Raw genomic sequence first — 23,144 nt, 5'->3', positions numbered from 1 at the left:
AGTAGTTTTGCTTTAATTTTACTATTCATCTTCAAAATGGAGTTGGGTATTTCTCTTCACAGACCACAATGTCTGGACCAGTCCATAATATTCACTTAGAAAATAGGGAGATGATGCTATATTTAGTTCATTTACACATTTCTATGTGTGAGGCTGAGAAACAAATGATGGTTTCAGATGCAGCATGCACAGTGAAAAATTGCAATCATTTGATAATAAAGTTATTTAGTCAATAATTATGTATCAGATTAAATGTAAGCACAATTTCCATGTTCTCAAGGTTTTCGTGGTATCAACAAACATTAAAATATAAGGTTTCCCACAAGTTTCCAGATAGGCTCTGTTTGACTGAAGCTGTTATTGGTTCTGACTGGATTACTGTCATTTGCATATTGGCATCCCATAGCTCTATAGTGCAGAAAGAATCCTTATGCTTCAAGAGCTTCTCAAGCAAGTAGGTAATAGTGCAGAAAAGAGAGAGTTAAGAGAAGGGATACATGAACCCCTCCAGCTGACTACCTTCAACAGAACAAAAGCTGATACAGCATGGAGAGGTTTCTGCCCATGTAGAGGCTGTCTTAAGAAAGAATTAAGCTTAAGATGAGACACACTTGGTGGTGACTGCTACCCATCAAGGTTTCCTACAAGAGTGTGTGTGTGTGTGTGTGTGTGTGTTTTGGGCCAGCCAAGTAAGTTTCATAGCTGGCAGAAAAAACATAGTCACTAATTGGGTTGAACTACTCCAGAATTGAAGCTTGAACTGCATAGATAGAGATATGCAAAACCATTCATTTTGAAAGATTCTGAGTGTGAACTCTGCAAAATGTCCTGCTTCAAAGGCAAGACTGCACTTTGGAGCATTTTTGGAAGCCTCTCAAGCTTGAAATAGGGTGGTTCCAAATTTGAAACATTCTGTTTCCAAACTCAAATATTTCCAAAATGCTTAGAGCAGACTGTTTTGTGTTTTTTTAAAAAATAAAATAACAAACCCAAAAGCACCTCTCATGAAATTTCATGATTTAAATGTTTTAGAATTAAATGTTTTGCACAACCCTATGTACAAACATTTAAGAACTAGTAAGGGGAAAGTTTGCAGCGTAAACCTCTTCCCAACACATTATTTCTTTTAAAACCCTGGAAGGATCCAAATACTGATACAGTAGTAATTCTCCTCCTCTCTTCTATTAAAAAAAGTGTTCAATTTGCATGTTGCCCTAGGTCTTTGGCTTACCCTAAAGACTGGGCTTTGAAACTCCAGCACTTGCTTCCTATCATACGAACGCTGCTGCTTTTGTGTAAGATTGTAAGGATAAGGCTTGGCTATTGTTCAGTTACAGCTTATATCATATACATCTTGCAGCAAAAAGATTACTCAGTCATATCAACACGCCCTGATGGGAAATCTTGATTTACTGCTACCAACACAGCTCGAAGTTAAGGATGTGGCTTTAATATTTTAGCTACAGATGTCGTCTACTAACTCAGACAAACTATACAGTGCTGGTTCAGATGCTCTTTTTTCTTTTCCTACTCTTCAAAGGAGGAGATGAGGAGCTGCCTTCATGGCATAGCAAGAGTTACGTGAGATGTCAAGTTTATATTAATGCAGGATCTTACCATCTCTGTAATATAGAAAATTGTCCTTGATCTTATTACAGAGAGACATTCTGAAATATAAGGCCTGACAACAATAAGTAAAAGACTGAAAGAATTTTATTTAGCCACAAAATCTCCAGCACTATATTACTATTGCTTAGCGATAATTGGAGCAGCAGTAAGCCTGACTGCTAAGGTAAATAGCTGTAAAATATCAGACAGATGTCATTTAAAATGTTGCATAAATTTCAGCCACTAAATTTAAAAAAGAAAGAGTAGCCATATAATTTAGTGCAAGGGTGGAACTGCTTTTAGTTACAGTGAGCAAGATTGAACAAATTGGATTTCTTGTTATTTAAAAGCTTTGGTGAGAGCATGAAAAATGTTACATATCTTTTTGGACACCACCCAAAATGAAGCCAGAGAAACCAGATGGCTATTGATCCAAATTTCTTTGGACAGGTTTGATAGAAACACAGTTATAGCCTATAAATGTATGTTGCCAGTGACCAGTATCCAAAGCACAAACCAATTTTTTTAATAACTCGGATGCTCTTCCAGTAGGAGATGTTTCTTAAAAAAGAACTCGGGGGAGAAGGCTGCTTTCCAAAGGCAGACAAAGGAGAAGTATGTTTGAATGAAGCCATATGCAGTTTGTAAAGCATGATCTGTGAACAGAGCCAAGGTGGTAAAATCGTGGCTTAGCACAGTAAGTGAACTGAAGACTGTGCATGTGTTCAACCACCTCTTTTGTAGCCACTGCATCATTTTACACACATTTGGGCATGGCTTTACTTCAAAGGTTTACTTAACAGGGAGCTGCAATCAAACTCCATGGCAATTAAATATGATAAATATTAATGCAAACTTAAATGAACATAAAAAGCACCTGTGTACTTCTGAAAAATATTTTTAAATTCCAGAGTGAAGCCAAGTTAATTTATTGAAGCAAACACAACTGTTTCCTAGCATCCTAAAGACTAACATGTTTGCACACTATCTGCAGACTAAAGTCCTCTTCATCAAATATCTGAATTCTTAATCTCAGTCACTTGGCATATGCCACTGAGAGCCAGTCTGGTGTAGTGGCTAAGATGCTGGCCTAGAACCTGGGAGACTGAGTTCTAGTCCTCCCTTAGGCATGAAAGCCGGGTGACTTTTAGCCAGTCACACACTCTCAGCTCAACCCACCTCAGGTTTTGCTTTCCGTGAACTCTTAAGCAAGTGATGAAGTGAACTCTGGTCCACAGAACCTTGTGCCATAGTAAAATAATAAAAGTTATTCTTTCAAATGCCAGAGACCTCCTTTACTTTTATTGTTTTTGCTAAATGTGTGATCATTGTTATGTTACTGTGCAGGAGCCCTTTGTATACTGTTAATACTGCAAACATTCCACTTACAAGCAGGAAATGCAATATCACCTACCTCAGAGTATGCCAGGGTAATATGCTCATATATTCCTTGGTGATGGTGAATGGCATCCTCCAAATCCTGCAGTTCCGAAGGAAGCTCTACTTCACCACAGGCCTTACACCATGAATCCACATTACTCATGTACTAGAAGGAGGGAAAAAAATCTACTCATTCACTACAAGCACACTCACTAAGAAACAGCACGAAGTTCATTGGGCAAGCACATTTTGTTAGAGAATGAGTTCCTCTTTTTGAAGGTAAGATTTTTTTTCCTCCATTAAAAAGCGGGAAAACTATAAAGTTTTTCAGCTGCTAACATAATTTCAAGTTTATTTCCACTCTGGCTCTAGTCAATAGAAATAGCTGTGTTTCAAAAGAGAAATGAAGAATTACCAATTTATTTCACTTTCCTCTGCAAAACAGAGATGGTTGTTAAAAAGAAAACGAACACTTTAGTAACCTGAGAATTCTTGGTTAACTATGGAGTGTTTGGAAGAGGAAACAAACACATATGGAAACATTAAAACAACCTGAGGCCAAACCTCAATTCACATGCAAAAGAAGAATTCCAAACACATCCAAAAGCGTCCAGCTGCAATCTCTGGCATCAGAAAATCAGATCAAATCATTTGCTGCTATCGTCCCCACCATTAATATTGTACACATTCAGGAGGTACATTGCATTAATACAATAACTTACAATTCATGGACTGTTCTCTTGTTTTGTGTGGAGAATGTAATACAATCAAACAATTAATGAGGCTAATTCATTTAGTCCAAACAGACTCCTCCACGTTCTATGTTTATTTCTCCTTGAATTGCATTTACACAGGAAAAAAGCTAAAGGAAAACAAATCAAGTCTTTCCTCTTACTCATTTGAGTACAACCCCACATTCAATGGCATTTTGAAGTGTGAGCAATGGACCTAACTTCCTGTTGAATGAAGGGGAGGCATGTTTTCCTCAACAATTTCTGTGTTGTTAATTTGTTCTTCAGAGATACAAAGATGCTCAAAATGGCAACATCTTTGAAATTGGTGGATTAAAGGATTGACTCTTGGGGAAAGTTGAAAGTGCCTATCTTAATCTGGCAGAAGCTTCTTCAAATAATCTCACCTCAGTGACAAAGCCAGGATCAAGCAAATATGAGTAGTAAATCACTCACAGATAATACAGAATGTACCGATGAAGTCACAGATACTCTACACTCATCTAGCCCAATACAGTACCACTTCAGGCAGGGTTCTTGTCCAATTTTTTGGTGGGGGGAAGCCGCTAGAAATTGAATTTTCTATATGCAAGCACGTATTTAGCATCTGCAGAATTCTTCACTTTTTACTAATCTCTCATAACTATAACAGAGCAAACTTATCAATTTGCTGTGGCAAGTCTAGACACATGCTATCTGAATTCATGACTTTCTGGCTCACAACTCAGCCTCGCTATTCTTATTTTGCAAACCAGCATGCTACAGTTTTTGCTGCTCCATTACACCAGTTCTCAAGGCAAGAGACAGTAACTTGTTTAAAGTGCTCAGATCAAAAATAGATCATTCACTAGTTTGGAAGAAATGCTGTGCAGCTATATCACATACATGGCTCTTTTAAGACCCTTAACAATGATATATAATTTAAGCAGGTGGCAGTTATTTCATTCAAATATGAGAAAATCTAATTTTTTTGAAACAAGCTTTGGAAAGTGCAATTTTCATTGGATCTGTGAAGGCAAATGATCTTTCCCAAAATAATCAGCCTCCCTGTCAACCTATCAAACAGCTGTTTGCTTAATGGAGGAAAATAAGATAATGTGAAAGAAGATTGTTATAAACAACAGCAGAGCTGAATTCTCAACCATTAGAAAACCCCAACTAGAATAGGAAATTGATATTTTTAGTGTGCTCTATGACTAGCAGGAAGCAGAGGCCCTGGATTGGGTGCTCTAAGTATGACTGAAATTCAGTGAAGTCATCAGGGCAATGTTTCTCTACTTAGTAATGAGGAGCAGCAGCAGCATCTTGGAAGAAGAGAATTTGGGGGTGTTGTCATGAGTACTGATGGTGAGCAGGAGGGGGCCCCTATCCAGGGGGGAAAACGCATGCGTAGTACTGAGGAGTTAAGCAGCCATTCAAAGAGACACAGATCAGACCTGCCTTAACTTTTGAGGTTTATCTGTCTGGGTTTTTTCCCCACGCTTCTTCAGTTTGTTAGGATTTTCTGTCTAATGTAGCAGTAATAAACACTAGAGACCTATTCCTTGTCTCAGCGTGGTTCCTGGCTGTTAGGACAGGTGTCTTATGTCATCAGCAAGCAATAGAGGAAGTTCCTAAGAGATAGTATATGAACCCTGATTGCCCCAATATGATCTCCATTCTAGAACACACATACCAAGTAAGGAATCCATGCCCCCTTGAACACTGTTGGACTACAGTTCCCATCATGATTACTTGCCACATGAGTTGTGACTGAAGAGGGTTGGAATCAGGCGTCATCTGACACTACAAATTCCATACTTCAACTGGAACAAACAGCTGAAACAGCATTCCACTGATCAAAAAGAATAGCTGAGCAGATTGGTCGCCCACTTCCCTCAATAAAAGTAGTTCAAGCAGCACCACTAACTGTAACAGAAACAAAACTACAGACCACAAAGATAAGTTTATAAGTGAACACTACATACCACTAAGAAAGTCATATTCTAGTTATAGGGACAGACCACTTGGGGGCTTGAGAATATCTATGCCAGCTTCTATCTAGATCAGGTTTTTAAGTCACCTGTAGCTACACATAACTTGCAACTGTTACTTAAAATAATCAACAACACTAACATCTAGGAACCAGAGTGAAATATTTGCCTTGGATTAAATATATAGTTTTGGTTACATTCTAGCACCTCCGTTTTGGTAGAAATCCTTTATTACTCTTGTGAAATGTTGGGTGGATAGGGTAGATTGCTTAATCATTATAAATGATTCTAGTTATAGAAAATGAATCTGTAGAAGCCATTGTTTTGTTTCTGCTTTTCGCTCATCCTCAGCTTAATTCTGAGACCCAATACAATGTTTGCCTTAGCCATACAATGTTCATAGTTGGCAGACCAATAATTCTCAAAGCAGGTACAGACAATCTTACCTCAAGATCCCTTTTCCAGGCCTTTCTTTGCTAGAAGCTTTCATGAAGTAAAGATTTCAGCAGCCCCTTATTCCCCTTCCCTGTGTCATTTTTATAGGAGGAAACAAGAAACTCAAGACAGGAGTTTCCTTGTTCCTTCTAGCAAAAATAAACTGCAGTTCTGCAATGTAGCAAAAACAACCACAACGATGGCTCTTCCTTGCTGCCCAAAGCAAGATCTAGGAGGGAGAATCCCAGGGCACAGCTGCTTGTAACTTTAAATGATTCATCAGCCATTAGGAGTTTCCTCTTCTCTCAATGCCTCCTACACGCCAAAAATACAAGCTGGTGCCTTGATTCTAACCAGGGTGGAGAATATTTTGGCAGCCAGGGATTCATATCTAACATTTATGGGAGAGCTGAGGGTCACAATAGATCAAGTGATGATACCAAGTGGGTAGGACCAATATTTTTCCTCTCAATATCTAGGGGAGTATTCATTTGTATTTCTGAAAATCTGTTTGCAGGATTAGAAACAGTTTGCACGTGACTCCTATAGTTTGCATATGTCTCAAAATGCGAGGAAGCTGTGCCACTTTTGACAACTGTGATCAGCAATTAAGAAAAAGGAACTTGGATGCTACACACAGTCCCAGAATTTCTGGTTGTCTACTCTTATCCTAAACTTATTATAAAATTAAACAATATCTTAGAAAACCAATAGATATCCTTCTGCCTTATGGAATGACTGACCTGCTCAGCCTTCTGGTGGAAAATAGCCGACATATCGAGCAAGGTGCTGCGTTCATCCAAGGCTGCAGCAAATGCCTTCCATTCCTGTTCCAACTGGTTGGCAATCTGCTTGATTTGTTGTGAAGCATAGTGACCAGACTCCACCAAACGATTAGCTACAGACATTATGCGATTTATGTTCACATACACATTCTATAAAAAAGAGAAGACAAACTCAATAGACAAGATTACTAAGGAGGTTGAGCTTGATAGTTCAACTTAAAAAGAACCAGGATCAGTCATGAAAACTTTCTGCTAATACCCTTACAGTACTTAATACAGTGGGCATTTTGTGCAAGCATCAGAGGCATCCTGAAAGAACTAAAGCTTTGAAAGGGTTTTCCTTCTTGGTTTGTTTGTTCAGCCTGGAGGTGCCTGCTTTAGTAATTTGACCCAGCTCTCCATAAATAAGGCAGAACTGTACTTAAACTAACAAGAACAGAGAAACAAATTTTGTTCCAGAAAAGGGATGCTACAAGATGTGTTCTCCGTTGGCACAGAGTGTCTGATATACCTGTTAAGATCATGTGAGTATAAAAATCTTCAATTAGATAGGTTTCTGCTTTTTTCTAGAAAAGATTTAACCATTTTTGGAAGCCTCCCTTTCATGAGTGGCACACTGCAAACTGCCTGGTTAGTAGTGATCAATCTAAAGTCAAACATTCTTATGACTTCATATGAGTAAGGCATTAAGAAGAGCACAAAATTATGCTAAAGGCTATAACTTTCCTGCACTTTTTTTTAAAAAACCAGTAAGACGTTCTTCACTTAAATGTGATTACAATTCATCTTTAACAATTTCAGCCATATTAAAATTTAACATCTAGCACCAATATCTGGACAGGCTTATGGGCCAGGGACATGCTAAGGCTTTGGGGCATCATATGCAGACCTGAAGCTGAAGACTGTGCATCTCTGACATAGTGTAGGCTACAGTTTGTATCTTTTTGTTTCCCAATCTGATGCTTTCTCACTGTTTAAAGCTTTCGACAGCCCCAAGGGAATGGTTGGACATTACCTGGTGGGAGAATGCACTGCTATGGACATGTTAGCTACAGTCACTCCTGGCAAATGAACACATACTGTGCCACTTGGCTTCTGGTAACTATGGCTTGCTAGGGCTCAATGAATGATACACAATCAAGAAGCACAATGTGAATATCCAACTTTGACATAGCAATTTGCCTAAAGGTAATTCTAGATGAAAGCTATTTGTTTCCTTTTTAATCCAATTCTTTACTTTGCTTAGATTATCCAAGTTGTTACTTAATTCAATGATTAAGTTTTTAACAGAGGAAAATCCAATCAGGCCTCTTGTAAAGTAGCCCTAAGAAGTTCAAAACTGCTATCAAAATGGGTCACATCCAAACTGTAGATCTAAGGGAAAGTAATGCCCAGGAGAAACAAGCCATAACTTGAATAAATCCTAGCATTTGTTTTATTCATGCATTTCCATTTCAAACCCCCTTTTAAGAACTGTCAATTATAGCTTGATTGCTATGTCCATTCAATCATTATGCTTCAAATGTATTTTATTCTTCCTTTGGGAATTCTATGCAGTTACCTATTCCTGTTCAATCTGGAGAGCATCTCACTCTATGCACGTATATATGTGATACACACACACACACACACTGTATAGCCTTTTTAAACGTTGCTTTAACTTTTTAAACAGCAGTGTCTAGAAGGCTTATATATTTATGTGTGTGTGTGTATGTATCTCTCTCTCTCTCACAAACATACCAGTTGTGTGTTACTTAATCAAGCCAGCTATGTTCTTCTCAGTCCCTCTTCTCTCCTATTTATTTACACTAGGTTCTCCTCTATGCTCTCCATTACCCTGCTTTCAGAGGGCATCAGAAACCAGTTCAAAACTGCCTAAGTTTCTGTATTAAAAAGAACAAGGTATAACAAAAAGACAATGTGCTGCTGGAAAATTCTTACCATACAGTTCATAGCAAAATGGTTGTGCTGTGTCTGGAGTTCCATAGCATGAGGGTGACTGGCTCCAATTTCTGTGTAGCTGTTCAAAAACAGGCCTTTATTGTGTGTGATCCAGTCAAACATCTAAAGAAAACAAGAATTAAGGTTCATCATGGAAGTGGACAGAGGCTTAAAACATTTGCCCATTACCATATAAATGACTTACGATTTTAGCAAAGCTTTATAACAATACAGAGCTGAGCAAAATAGGCATGTAAATAACCATTTAGGTGGCATGTAACAATTGCATGGAGGCAAGTTGTTAGCACTTTCAGTTTCTCAATATGCCTCAAAATATTAACTGAAAGATAAATGGCTAGCTAGGCAAAAAGAAATTGATTAGGGACAGTGATATGTGCTATGACTCATTTGAAAAGATGAATATAAAGGAGCATTATGGCAAAGGACAAAATATCTGTCAAATGCAAAGTCTGTTGAAGCACCCACTGAAAAAGTACTTATTGATGTTCCACTGAAGCAAGATGGAATAATCAAGTTGGGCCTTATATTCTACTTGTTTGGTTGAAAGCATGCATGTGTTTGGCTAAACTGGGCTATCTCGCATTAGGAAAGATTTCAAAAGATTCTTAATAAACTGGGGAAAAGTGACTATTTAATGAAAAAGGAAACTTAGATTACTATTCATAAGAAGTTAGTAGGATACCAACAAGCACTAACTAATTGAAGACTATTACCAACCGGTATGATCGTTTTGGTCAGCTTCAGTTTCAGCCCTGTTTTCAATAGTTTGAGTTTCTGTACTGTCTTCAAAAGTAATCCCAAGTACAAGTAGCCAGAGTAACCGATGTCCAGATGTTCCTGTTTAGAAAAGATCTAAACTGGTGCTTCACCCTAAGCAGAAGAAGGCCACCAAAGCCATCTATGATACCAGTGACAGTACTGGATCCAAGAGTACCCTCAAACAGTGTCTCTGATATTTTAAGAATAGTGCAGTCCTATCCAGAACAGGCCAAGTATGGTTCATTTGAGCAGATAGGCCACCCACCAAGAGCACCTCCTTCTTGTTTGGACAGAACTTCATTCATTAGGGTTCATCAGGTTCATTTCTGTGCTGAGCTACTGATTTGGGATATTTATTGCTATACCAGTTCAGATGGAAAAGTGAGGTAAAGCTGGGTAACAGCTGTATATTGTTAGCTCACTAATTCAAATTATCTCCAAGAAAAAAATGAGTTTTATATAGATATTAAATGGCATGGGCATAAAGCTGAGTTTGAGGCCCCCATGATCCAGCCTGCCATGGAACAGGGATATATATCACAGCACCACCTTCTGCGAATGGTTAGTCAACTAGGAGTGGAACTACTGAAAAAATAGAGCTTCTATCTCAGGCAGTCCAAAAAGATATTACATCAATGTTACTGAAAGCTGATGAGATTGTGAAGATAATTCACAGAGCTGTGTTCTCTCTATCTGTTACTCTCAGAAAGGATTATACCCACAGGGTGACCAAGTATGAAATGGATCTGGAAAATCAACTTCATGCAGGAGTGCTTGAAGTTGGTCATCATCCATATACCTGAGCATCTTATCTAATAACTAAAAGTTGGCTGCTAATTTTTTCTTTATCCTCTACTTTTGTATCCATGGTAGATTTTTTTTCACTAGTAGCCTGGTCCTTCCTTCTTTCAAAGGGTCTGGTACCATTATCATATTAAAAGGAATTAATGACCTCCTAGATCCAGCTGGCTATCCCCTTCTTACTAGATCTAAGACAAACAAATACAGCTAATCCTCATTTAGTGATGACAACTGGAACCAGCAACTCAGTTGTTAAGTGAAGCAGTCACTAAGTGAAACTGTAACTGTGCTTATGATCTTACTTCAGCTTTCCTTTGCTTTACCGACCTGTGAAGGCAAGGATTTATATTTTAATGGTAATTTTAGGTGGTTATGTTTTTAGTGTTATTTTATTGTAAACCACCCAGAGTCCCCCATTGGGGGAGATGGGCAGTGATATAAATTTAATAAATAAATAAATAAATAAATTAGTCACAAAGTTACTTTTTTATCACTGTTGTAACTGTGAACAGTTGCTGTATGAGGCAGTTGCTAAACAAGGACTACCTGTACATATAACTGGTTGAATTTATCCAAGAACATAATCTGCATCTTCAGGCCTCAACAACTGGAATTTATTCAGTAACAGTGGACTAGGCAGTGCTTTGGATACCTCTTCCAATATACATTAATTATGAAATATCAGATGTAACCAACATTACTGGATGCCACCAACTTACCATATTAAGCCAGAGGGTATGATCAATTCCCTTTCAAAGTCAAAGTATTACAAATACTTCACTATTCAGAACAAACATTGAATAACACTGTGCAAATACAGTGAATGGTGGAAAACAACTCCTTCCTTGCCATAGAGTAAGTTCAGTAATGAGTTCTCATAACTATTCAATTAGATTTGTCATAAGTTTCCTCCACTTGTTTCTTAGCCACTGTTCTACTGAGTTCATTGCTTTCAGCTCCCAGATATCCCAGGTGAGTCTGTCAAGCTTAAGGAGATGGTGGTTGGGGGTAATCATAAGGCAATGGGCCAAGTCACAGGACTCCAACACAAATACCTACCATACCAACTGGAAAACCATGAAAGCGCAATTGGTAACACAAGTAATGACATACTTGGATAGTTCCATTTGTTGAAATGATATCCATGAAATTCTGGGCTCAACTAGACTGAATAGCTTCAGCACCTACATTGTGATTCCCCAGGACTAACACTTGGGAGTGCTCTGAGATCACATCATCTGATCAGGGAAGGGGGCTGCTGGGCCAAAAGATAGGCCTGAAGAATCTCTCCATCCCCCTCAGTGACCCCAGGAGCAAGTAACTATCTTGCTGCATGGAAGAGCTGATGTCATGTTCCCCGTTTCAATGTTCTGTTAACATCGTAACGTTTCACATGTCAAACCGTTTCTCCGTGTATACTCAGCTTGCTTGTTGTTGGTATTTTCCATTCATGCTCTTTTCTTTGTTTTGGAACTTTGGAATGTATGTTTGGGTTTGCAACCATATTCAAGGTTACTTTCCCAGGCGCGTGTAACGGTTGCTAGCGCCTGGGAGGGGGTGGTTGCTGACGGGTGCTTGGGGCGGGGCTGGATTGAAGGCAAGGCTTTTAAGTTTGTATTTGGTGCGCTTTTGCTCATTCTCAGCTTTCTCTGTATTTGCATACTATTCCTTTAATAAATCAGTTATCTTTAAGCCCGGGCTTGTGAGACTGAGTATTTGGGATTAGGCAACCATTACAGCTGACCCTGAAGATACATTTTAACTGAGATGTTCGGAAATACTTACTAATTCTGTAGTGCAATTGGTTGAGGAGAAAAGTCAACAATTAGACTCAGATAGTTACAAAATGGCTGCCTTTTAAAAATAAATAATAAAGTGACAAGACAATGGGTATGTGAGATTAAATTAAAACGAACCCTTGAAAAATCCTCAGGCTACATTATATTAATCTATTACAGGATATTTCACAGTCAGATTTGTCCAAGATAGCTCGTAAATTCTCACTTGAACCAAAGTATTTAGGATATCAACTCATAATTTTAAATAAGATACTCCTAACCTAAATTTAATATTGGTATCTGCTCAGCAAGTCAGCTTTATTGCTTGTATGTTTTATTTACTCTGTACTATACTTGAGGCCTTAGAAGTAAGAATAATAAATAACTGTGAAGTTTTGGCATGGCTATTTAGAATTTGGGGGATGAGAGTTAAAACATCTAAATACAGCTCATTTTAAAAGGTGCACTTATTCATTAGTCAATGAATATTTGTTTGTTTTCTTACCAGCTATTTAGTTAAGATAGCTGCAATTTAATAGTGTCCTATAAAGTATCCAAATTACATTGTCTTAGCTGGTTCTCCCCTTTATAATCCTTAAAGCTTTGATATAAGTTCAAGTGTTATAGCCATGATTCCTTTATATTGCTCTGCAGCTCCAGTAAACAAACACAAATGCTTTCCAATACTATGCACTCGGTTGAGCTGGAATTCACCATCCAATCTGTCTCCCTGTCCTACCAACTCCCTAGATATAAGCAAATAATAAAGAAAACCTCTGTAAAAGCAAGATGCCCAAACAGCCCTAAGAGTTTGAATGCAAGACTAAGGCCAACTGCCCAGATGCTTTTGCTTTAATAGCAAAGATCAAACAGGAAAAGATGAATGAAATCCCAGCAGATACACACATTGATTCTAATGTACAGAAAGTTAATTCTGTTGTAATCAAACATAGTTCGGGTTGAGCTATGGCATCACTAAATGCCAAAAATAGAGAACTTCGTACGGCATAAACTTTCATGGACCAAACTGTAGGTCATTATAATAATGATAATCAAACATAGCAAACCTGAAATGTAAATACAACAGTATACACACGTTTTTGCTTACAATAAAATAGTGCAAAACCCAAATGTATGCTCCATTCTAACATTTTTTTCACTTACTTAATTCTCGAAGGTATTCAGCTACAGAAGAAAAGTATGATATTAGAATTTGTTCCAACTCATTTTTATCATCTCCTGTTGTCACTGGCAAAATGGATGAATCCTATATTTCCACATGCTTCTTCCCAGCCCCTGCTGAATCTTAAATCTTGGGGAATGTTCCCTGCATGTATGGAATGCTAGATCAATGTGCTTTCCAAGCAGGAAATCTTTCCCCAGTGTTAAGATAAAAAAATAGATAGAATCTACTCAGATCTTCTCAGCTTTTCAATTAGCTGAGAAAGCTTGTAAACCTCTAAGCAAAGAACACAAGTCCATGTATTATATTTTCTGGTTATCTGCAAAAATGAAATCCAAATGATGGAATAGTAAGACATGGCTGAAAACAGGGATGCCCACAACATTTCAAGTCAAACGGTCTCCAAATTCAGAACATCCTGTTTCCAGCAAAAATGCTGTGTTTCAAGTGTGAAGCAGCTTTTTAGGCGTGAAATTGGTGGTTTCCAGCATTCTGGAAGTGTTCTGAGCTCAATACAAAGTAGTTCACACTCATAGGTGTCTCAAAATACTTCCAAAATGCTTGAAATGGCCACAAAATAGTTGTTTCCCACACCAAGCGAAGCATTTTGCACTTGAAGCTGGATGTTTCACATTCAAAAAAGTTCAATATGTTTTTCATACACTTAGTTGACCACTACTGCCACCTTGTCCTCCAAATCCTCATCTTCCTATTATTAGCTAATGCTAAGAAAAAGAAACGATTTGGGGACTGAAATTACAACAGCCTGAAAGACAGCAAGCCGTATGCCCTTTAACTGATTTCTTCTTGTGGATACTCCTAGCAGCTATTTCAACAGAAGGGAAGGCAGTACAGACCATATTATTGTCTCAAGATTTGTTGCAAGATTTTAGCTGCTGATGAAAATTGATGGTTAAAAGCTTGCTGGCTCTCCTGAAGAAGCCCTCTGTGAAAGAGAGAGTTTTAGAGATGTTAATTGTCAGCCCAGAAAAAACATGGCAGGAGTCCAAAGAAAGAACAAGCTACAGTAATAGTAGCGAGCTGGTTATGATTTTATTGGGCTCTGTTTGTTCTGTGTTGGATTTTAATTGCAAACCATCTTGGAAGCCAATCTTGGCTGAGAACAGCATGTGCATATGTGTAAGGGTAATAAGATATCTCACTCAAATCCCAGTGTTATGATTAATTTGCCCAAATCATCAAATTGTCTAGGTTAAAGTAAGTTATAATAACAATAAAACAAAATAGAATAATATTCCAGTATCTTACGCTTCTGTCCTAGTCTAATATTTAGTTTCTAGATATAGTGAGTTCCTACGCCGTGATTTACTCTGAAGTGTGTAAAGGGCAGAATTGCACTTACCCCCTTTTCTTTATGTATGTCTGCATGCACATGTATATGTTTCTCTGTACATGTGTGTATCAGAGTTTACAACTGCTTTCCTTAAATTGGTGTCCTCCAGTTGTACTAAAAGAATCCCACACATCTGATGGGCATCAGCTTGGAGAAGGCTGCTTCAGATCAAGCATAACAGCTAATGGGAGTTCTGGCAACATCATATACTGTAGATAACTTGCTGGGAAATCCACCTCTTCTTTCTGTAGCATCAATCACCACCATTTCCTATGCCTGAATGGCCAGGAGAATAGATGAATCCTAAAATCTAGGTTTAATGGGGAAAAATGCAGCCTACTGGATGCTTCCACAGAACCAAGTGCTAATATTTATGGCCCAATCACCTTAAATCAGCTGATAAAAGTTTACATTTACCTTCTCTGCATCCTGTTCAAAAAGCCTGAGCTGAAAGCATTGGTCTAATTTCAATTTCCGTACGTGCCACATCTGATGCAGATGCTGCCGTGTTGAGTGCAGCCTGTCCAACATAGTAGATACTTTCGGCAAGAGGTTCTGTAGATCTGCATTTCCAGACCCGGAGTTCTTTTTGGGGAAAGTTTCACTGCTCTGTATCCTCTGCAGTAGCTTTTGCCCTTCCAGGTCCAGGTCCTCAATAGGAGCTTTAATGACTTTTTTCTTCAGTTGTGAATGCTCCTCTATCATACTCCTGGCTGCCTCCAAGTCCTGAGGCAAATCCTTTTTGGCCAATATATCCTGTAGCTCCTCCAACCTAGAGAGCATGTGAGTGGCATTGCTAATGTAATCCTCAAAGGCAACTCTGATTTCTATCCATTCCTCATGGTTATATTCCAAACAGCCATCAAATTCTTGAGTTAACTGAGAAGGGTCGACAACTTTGGTAAGGCCTTCCAGAGACACCATGTTTGTCTGAAAAGCAAAGATTGTTAGTGTACGGCATGATATATTCAAGCACACACACGTGCACACTCAGTGCTATGACCGATAACATATACCAAACATAATGGGCAGAACACGAAGTGACACCATTTCTAAGTGTTCTACATACCACCTTATTTTTTCTTCATATACATGGGCTTCTTTCAACACAATTCTCATATATCTCTAAGGGATATTAATTTGGGCTAGGCAAGATCACTCAGAAGGATATTAACGTGGGCCAGGTTTCCCAGAGCTATGGCTGAACCAAGATTTGAACCCAGATATTAAACATAGCCTGGCTATCAAGTGATCTCTTAGGCACAGCTAAGGATCAGTTTCAGAATCTGGGGACCAACGTTTAAAATGAGTATAAAGAGCTAATTCATTTGGTCCCATCTTGCATTTAGATTCCCCAATAATAATGTATGTACAGGAATACAGATCTATAGTGCTCCACATATCCAGAGCTGTTCGGTCGGGTTATATATATACTGAGTGGGGTAAATACATATTATTTTAGGGTAAAAGAAAGATGAGTAAAAAGGATTAGAAGAATGAAGCTATCAACGGATACTAAGATTATAAGTAGTCCTTGACTTACAACTAATTGTTGTCATGAGTAAGGATGGCGAGCAGGGGGCTCCCATCCAGGCTGTAAAGCGCATGCGTAGTACTGAGGAATTAGGTAGCCATTCAAAGAGACACAGATCGGGCCCGCCTTAGCCTTTGGGGTTTATATGTCTGGGTTTTTCCCACGCTTCTTCAGTTTGTTAGGATTTTCTGTCATGTAGCAGTAATAAAACACTAGAGACCTATTCTTGTCTCAGCATGTTCCTGGCTGTTAGGACATTTGTTCAGTGAATGTTCGAAGTTACAGTGATGCTGAAAAAATGGACTTACAACTGGTCCCTGAAGTTTTGGCCACTGCAGTGCCCCTGCGGTCATGTAATCAATATTCAGATGCTTCAAAGCCTCCCCACACTTACGATCTCAGAAACACTTCAACTCCCCCCACCCGCCTATCTCCTCCCCCATTTCTGCCCTTTCGGCTGCCCTGCACCCTGCCCTGCAGGGCAGCAAGCAGCCCCAGAACTGCGCTGCTCTGGCAATCCTGGCACTCCCCATTACCATTGTTAAGCGAGGATCATGGGTCATTAAGCAAGTCTCAGGTGGCTTGCAAGCAGGCCAGCAGGCAGGTAAGGCACAGCAGGGTGCTGCCAGGTGGGTGCGAGCAACTTACCAGAGCGACTTGCGACTTTCCCTGCTGGCTTCTCCATTGACTTTGCTTGTGGGAAGCCAGCAAGGAAGGCTGCAAATGGTGATCACGTGACCATGGGATGATGCAACCATCGTAAATGCAAGCCACTTGCCAAGTACCCAGATCGTGATCACATGACTGTGGGGGTGCTGTGACGGCTGGAAGTTTGAGGACCGGTCATAAGTCTCCTTTTTCAGTGCTGTTGTAACTTTGACCAGTCACCGTAATTGTGTGTGTGTGTGTGGGTGGATGGGTGTGTATCAGAATAAAGATATAACAACAACAACAACAACAACAACAACATGGTTTATATTTTGTAATCACTCCCCATAACTCCTTGTATCATGCAATCAGCTAAATGAACCAGGAAATCTCACTTCAATGTTCTCCTAACAAGCCAGAATCTGAAGCCAAACTTTGGGCTTATAATTCCACGTGAAGAAGGCAAAGTACAAAATAAAAATAGTCTAAATGTTTCCAATTCACATTTACTATTTACTATTTTTAGTAACTATTTTTACTAATCTACTATTTACTATTCTTGTTGCAAAAGCCCAAGAAATAAATTAATCCAAACTGGAGTTATCATCACAAAAGCAGGGAATAAGGCCATGCCAAGAAGCTCTACTCTCAATACTGGATATGCCAATTGGCCCTTCTCCCTGGCACCTGTTATCTAATGCACAAATGTGGGCTGGGAAACATTAAAATTTGTGGAGAAGCCTCTGTGTGTATTCACAACAGAGCACAGGATATAATCTAGCTCAGCATTGTATAATCATTATATAAGCCCCGTGAAGGCAAGGTGCATGGAAAGATTCTCTCCCTCTCTCTCTCTTCTGAGCGCATAAAATGATGATGGTGCAAACCAACAGCCTAGCAAGATAGGTATTTTAGGAATATTCTACTTCAAAGCTCTAGGCACAAACAACAGTCCCCACCACACTCCGTCTTTAAACAAGTAGCAAAGGAGAAGGCAGCTCTTCCTATAGAAGTTCTGTACAAGTATCCCAGTTCTCTTCATTCAGCCTTTGCTCCCTGAAAAAAATGTAGAAGCTTAACACTCTTCCCATTTCAAAGCAGCAAATCCTCCCACACATCAAGGAAGTGATGAGCTTCTCATGCTGGTATGTTCTCTTTTGCAGTTATTCCACTCCATTCATTGCTGCCACTGCTGCTGTTGATCAAGCAATCCTGAACACTTTTCTATTTATTTACTCCATTTAATCAGCCATCAACAGCAACACTTCTCTAGGTGACATACAAAATGGAAACACAATTTTTATAAGCTAGGGTTGCAGCAAATACAGTGGCTGCAAAATAAAAAGCAAGTAAGTAAATAAAACAGTACCAAGACGGGCTCAAGACGGGTGCAGTGTGTCCATCCTGGCCTCCTTGATCTTTCAGCAGCTTTCACCACCATCACTCATGGAAACCTTCTGGGCTGGCTAAGGGGGTTGGGAGTGGGAGGCACAGTCTGCCAGTGGTTCTCCTTCATCTGGGGCTGGTTCCACTCAAGGGGTGGGGGTGGAATCCAGCCCTCAGCCTCTATTTTGTGGGGCGCTCCAGGGTTTAATTTTCTCCCCACTCTATTTTAGGATATACATAAAACCACTGGGTGAGGTCGTCCTTTGGCATGTATGCTATTGATACTCAGTTATACATCTCTAAATGATGCAGTAAAGATACTGTACAGTGCCTAGAGCCTGTACAGGTCCGGGTGAAAAAGAACTGGCTTTGGCTCAACCCTGACAAGACTGAGTGGGTGGAGGTTTACCACCCACCCCCAGGGTCTAGTGAGTTTCCGTTCTTAACCTCAAATGGGGTTAAACTCCCCTAGGGAGAGTTGGTATGCAACCTGAAGGCCCTCCTGGATTCATGGCTCGTGCTCGAGCAGCAGGTGGCAGCTGTGCTAGGAGAACCTTTGCACAAATAAACCTTGTCCACTAGATTGGGAGGCACTGCTTGCAGTCACTCATGTCTTAGTTACTCCCAATTGGACTATGGCAAAGTATTCACATGGGGCTATCTTTGAAAAGTATTTGGAATTTTCAGATGATCCAGAATGCAGTGGCATGTGCAGTACTGGACATTCCATGATACGCCCACATAACGCCACTGCTACATGAGTTGCACTGGCTCCTAGTAGGCTTCTGGGTGCAGTTCAAGATGCTAGTTTTCACCTTTGAAGCCCTGCATGGCATGGGACCAGGTTACTTGTGGGACTGCCCATCCCTTGTGGCTTGTGCCTGTCCCACCAAATCTGGCAGAGTGGACATGCTCCAGCTCCCTTTGGTGAAGTAGTGTAAGGGAGGGGGAGATGCCAATGCAACCCGTCACTGCAAGGTAAGAATATTCAGTGGGGGTGAGGTGGAGGAAGTCATGGGCTGGGCACCACAAGGCACTGCTCTTGCTTCTCTTACATTCTAATATCAACTGGGAAAACATGTTCAGAGACTACATGTTCCTAGCTGCTGCTTGTTAGTCTGCCTGTTGTGAAATATTTGTTCCGCAGAAGCTGGTCATCCCTACTACAGCTCATTTCACAAAGGCCATAAAGAAGACCTATCTATCAGCAGCATCAATGACAGGGATATCCACACTATTCCATCCCCAAGCTATTCCGCACGTACAGTGGGACAAGATTACTGTCCCTTTACCAACTCTTTGACACGTGGTTTTGCAACAGGAGATTTTATTCCTAACACACAGCCAATGCCAAGGGCCACTGACCAAGGTAGAGGAGGAGCCCAGAGGGTCACCACTTGTAAGCCCATATATGTCTATGCCTTTCTGAATTGCCTTCTTCCAGGTGACACATAGTAGCATCACATTTATTACAGCCCTAAGGCCAGAGACAATAAAACTATACAACAGCAACAATCTTACATTAATACATGTATATAAAACAAAAGCAATTAGTATACTATGATCCAAAATTAATTAAGAATGAAAATACTAAAATAAATTGAAATAAAATACTATGTTAAGAAATTATAAGTCTATGATGCACCGTATATGGTGACTCTTTATTAATAAGGAACTTACTTCTTATATTCTGGTATGAACTGGTGTCATGAGTAAGGATGGCGAGCGGGGGGCTCCCATCCAGGCTGTAAAGCGCATGCGTAGTACTGAGGAATTAGGTAGCCATTCAAAGAGACACAGATCAGGCCCGCCTTAGCCTTTGGGGTTTATATGTCTGGGTTTTTCCCACGCTTCTTCAGTTTGTTAGGATTTTCTGTTATGTAGCAGTAATAAACACTAGAGACCTATTCCTTGTCTCAGCGTGGTTCCTGGCTGTTAGGACAACTGGCTTCCATTGGCCTTTAAGTAAATTCATGAAAGAAGCCGCAGGAAACTTGATAGGCTCAGAGGCTGTACTCCTGCACTCTTCTCACTAGGTTAGTTTTTCAAGATACACATGGAGTAGACTCTGCAGTCAGAGTGTACAGGAGAGCCCACAGGGGTAGCAAGGGGATAGGCAGGATGGATATGGATGATGGGATGAGATACAAAATACAGGTAGTCCTTGAGTTACGACTGCAATTGGGACTGGAATTGCTGTTGCTAAGTGATGCAGTCATAGTGCAATGTCATGTGACCGCACCGCTTAGAAATGGTAATCCAGGCAGTCCTGGTTGTTGTCATAACCCCAAACGTGTGGGTCATTAAGTGGGAAGCGGAGAGAATCCCTGGTAAAGAGTGCTGGGGTGCCACGGGGGGTGGGGGGGAGGCCCTGGGAGGCCCAGCACAGGCTGAGCATGAGTTAGGGTAGGGGGTGCTGCAGTGCAGCGTGAGCTCAGCAAAGCCAGGGAAAGAGGGCGCAGAGTACGTGCGAGAACAGGGAGGCTGGGAAAAGAGGGTGTGGGGTGTGTGCAAGCAAAGGGGGGAATGAGGCATGGTGCATGGCGGTGAAGAAAGGCTGTGGGTGGGGGAAACTTACGCAAGAGATTTGCAACCTTCCCTGCTGGCTTCCTCATTGACTTTGCTTGTGGGAAGCCAACAGGGAAGGTCGTAAATGGCAATCATGTGACCATGAGACACTGCAACCTGGTCATAAGTGTGAGCTGGTTACCAAGCACTCGAATTTTGTTCATGTGACTGCAGGGGCACTGCAATGGCCAGAACTTTGAAGACCAGTCGTAAGTCCCTTTGTTCAGTGCTGTCATAACTTTGAGCGGTCACTGAACGAATAATTGTAACTCAAGGACTACCTGTAGACAATGTCTCTGGTTGGATATTAGCCAAAAGGGTCAGCTTATTACTAGGCCTAAGGGGTAACTGGCTGTATGGTTCCTATGAATGGTGAAAGTTGCTCCAAAAAAGTAGTTTCAGAAACCTAAGGAAATATACTGCCTTGCCTACAAGGATGCTTTAGAACTGGAGATAGAAGAACTGCTGGCTGCATTAATTAGAGTAATAAATTAGGAGGATTCTGATGCTGTTATGAGTGGCATGTGAGTTATGAAGGGTTATGCCATGTTGCCTGAATTTACTAGCTCTCTTCCATGTTTGAATAGCAGATGGAGATCATTAACAGCATGCTTCCTCATTAGTGAACTGAGGCAGTACTTCCAGCCAAGCTGGGTCATGACTGGCATTTCTGTATTTTCTAGTTGTATTCTTCTATCCCAGAAGGAGGTGTATATTTAATGACTGCTTAGAAGATGTGGCAACGGTACAACCTTTTCCCACACCCTTACTCTAAATATAGCTGACTTGCTCTGTAATTTCCCCCCATGGTCCAGCAATGAAAATTTTCTTTTTAAACAAGTTCAGGTATTAAATATATAAATGTTTGGAAAGGAGGCTCAAAAGCAGGTTTCCCTTTTCTTGGTCTACCCAACATTGTAAAAAATAAATCCCACACTGTTGCAATACGTTACCTCAAATTCAAACTTGGAGCTGCCAAAGTTAGTCCGCTGTTTCTGCCAAAAGTTGTCTGGCTTGATTATCAGTGCAACGTGAATGCAACATGGAAAGGATTCCTGCAAGATCTTCAAAAGTGGCTTAATAGAGTCCCATTTTGATCCACGCATATCTACAATTACTGTGAAACCTCGCTTGCACACGTCTTCACTAGAAAGGAAATTAAACAATTAAAAAGGCAAGCTGTATTACACGTACAAACTTGGTAATTTATCTGCCAGTTCTGTTCATGTTTTCATCTGTCTATTTATTAGAGTTTTACCTATGGAAGGATTATGTCTACACAGATTTTTTTAAGAACTTTGATTTTTATCCAGCTTGGTTAAGACTGGCAGGCCAGCTCTAAACTAAATACTTTATACAGACACAGTCTTGCATCTAATTATCTTTTAAGATAAGCAGGATAACAGCATAAAAAAGTGATCAAGAACTAAGCTGGGTAACTGTTTTCCTGACTTTAAAATTCAAAAGTCTGTCACTTGCTTGCTGCTCTGCACAATAATATTTATGTTTTAAACAGCTGATGGTGGCCAGATGGCTTCCAATTCAGTCCTTTGGCTTCCTGAGGTCTGACCCAGGCAACCAGCTTACATCAGTTAGGTTAGGCCCCCTTAAAATCCATAGCTTACCACTATGGCTGACCCAGCCATGCAATGAAGAAAGAACCACACAAAGCATCTCAGAGTTTTGGATTCATTTTCACAAGAAACTGGCAATACAGATTGAACTTTTGCCTTAGACCAGCCTTTCTCAACCTTTTGACCCTGGAGGAACCTTGAAATATTTTTCAGGCCTTGGGGAGCCCCTGCACATTCAGGCTCAAATATAGGCCAGAAGTTACAAAATATTTGTTTCATGTATAGGCTTGTAAATATGCATTAACATTGTTCTTAAACAAAAAATAAAGAATGAAACTTGCCTCTTTAATGTGAAGTTGCCCAAATTTGAAATAATTTTTTAAATAAATTGTGATCTCCCAGGGAACCCCTAGTGACCTCTTGTGGAACCCTGGTTGAGAAATCCAGCCTTAGACAAAGGAGCAGGTGGACAATATTTGTTATGTTACACTGTTTATGTGACATGTTTTTATGTGGTATCTTTTATATGACTCCCAATGCCAAGCCCCCAACAGCTTGAGAATGGCCTATTGGCTTTCATTATTCTCACTATGTAACTATGGGTCCTGTGGAACTACAAAATATAAGGTAACTAATCCCATGATCTGCATTCATAAAAACTTCACCCTTTTCAACCCTATTTCTT

At 40.0% G+C, this 23,144-nt stretch overlaps 1 protein-coding gene across 1 annotated transcript in view; it reads right to left on the bottom strand.

Annotated features, from left to right (window-relative positions):
* Positions 1–23,144, bottom strand: part of TRIO (trio Rho guanine nucleotide exchange factor) — a 268,321-nt gene that overhangs the window by 166,335 nt on the left and 78,842 nt on the right. The window contains exons 4-8 of the mRNA XM_063298754.1: positions 21,839–22,031; positions 15,167–15,679; positions 8,854–8,976; positions 6,871–7,062; positions 3,023–3,154 (exon numbers count right to left, since the gene is read on the bottom strand). Of these exons, the coding sequence (XP_063154824.1) occupies positions 3,023–3,154; positions 6,871–7,062; positions 8,854–8,976; positions 15,167–15,679; positions 21,839–22,031 (1,153 nt within the window). The remainder of the gene's footprint in view (positions 1–3,022; positions 3,155–6,870; positions 7,063–8,853; positions 8,977–15,166; positions 15,680–21,838; positions 22,032–23,144) is intronic.

This window comes from Candoia aspera, chromosome 3 (assembly GCF_035149785.1).
Source record: "Candoia aspera isolate rCanAsp1 chromosome 3, rCanAsp1.hap2, whole genome shotgun sequence".
Classification (NCBI taxonomy): domain Eukaryota; kingdom Metazoa; phylum Chordata; class Lepidosauria; order Squamata; family Boidae; genus Candoia; species Candoia aspera.
This window is presented reverse-complemented; position numbering and strand designations above follow the sequence as displayed.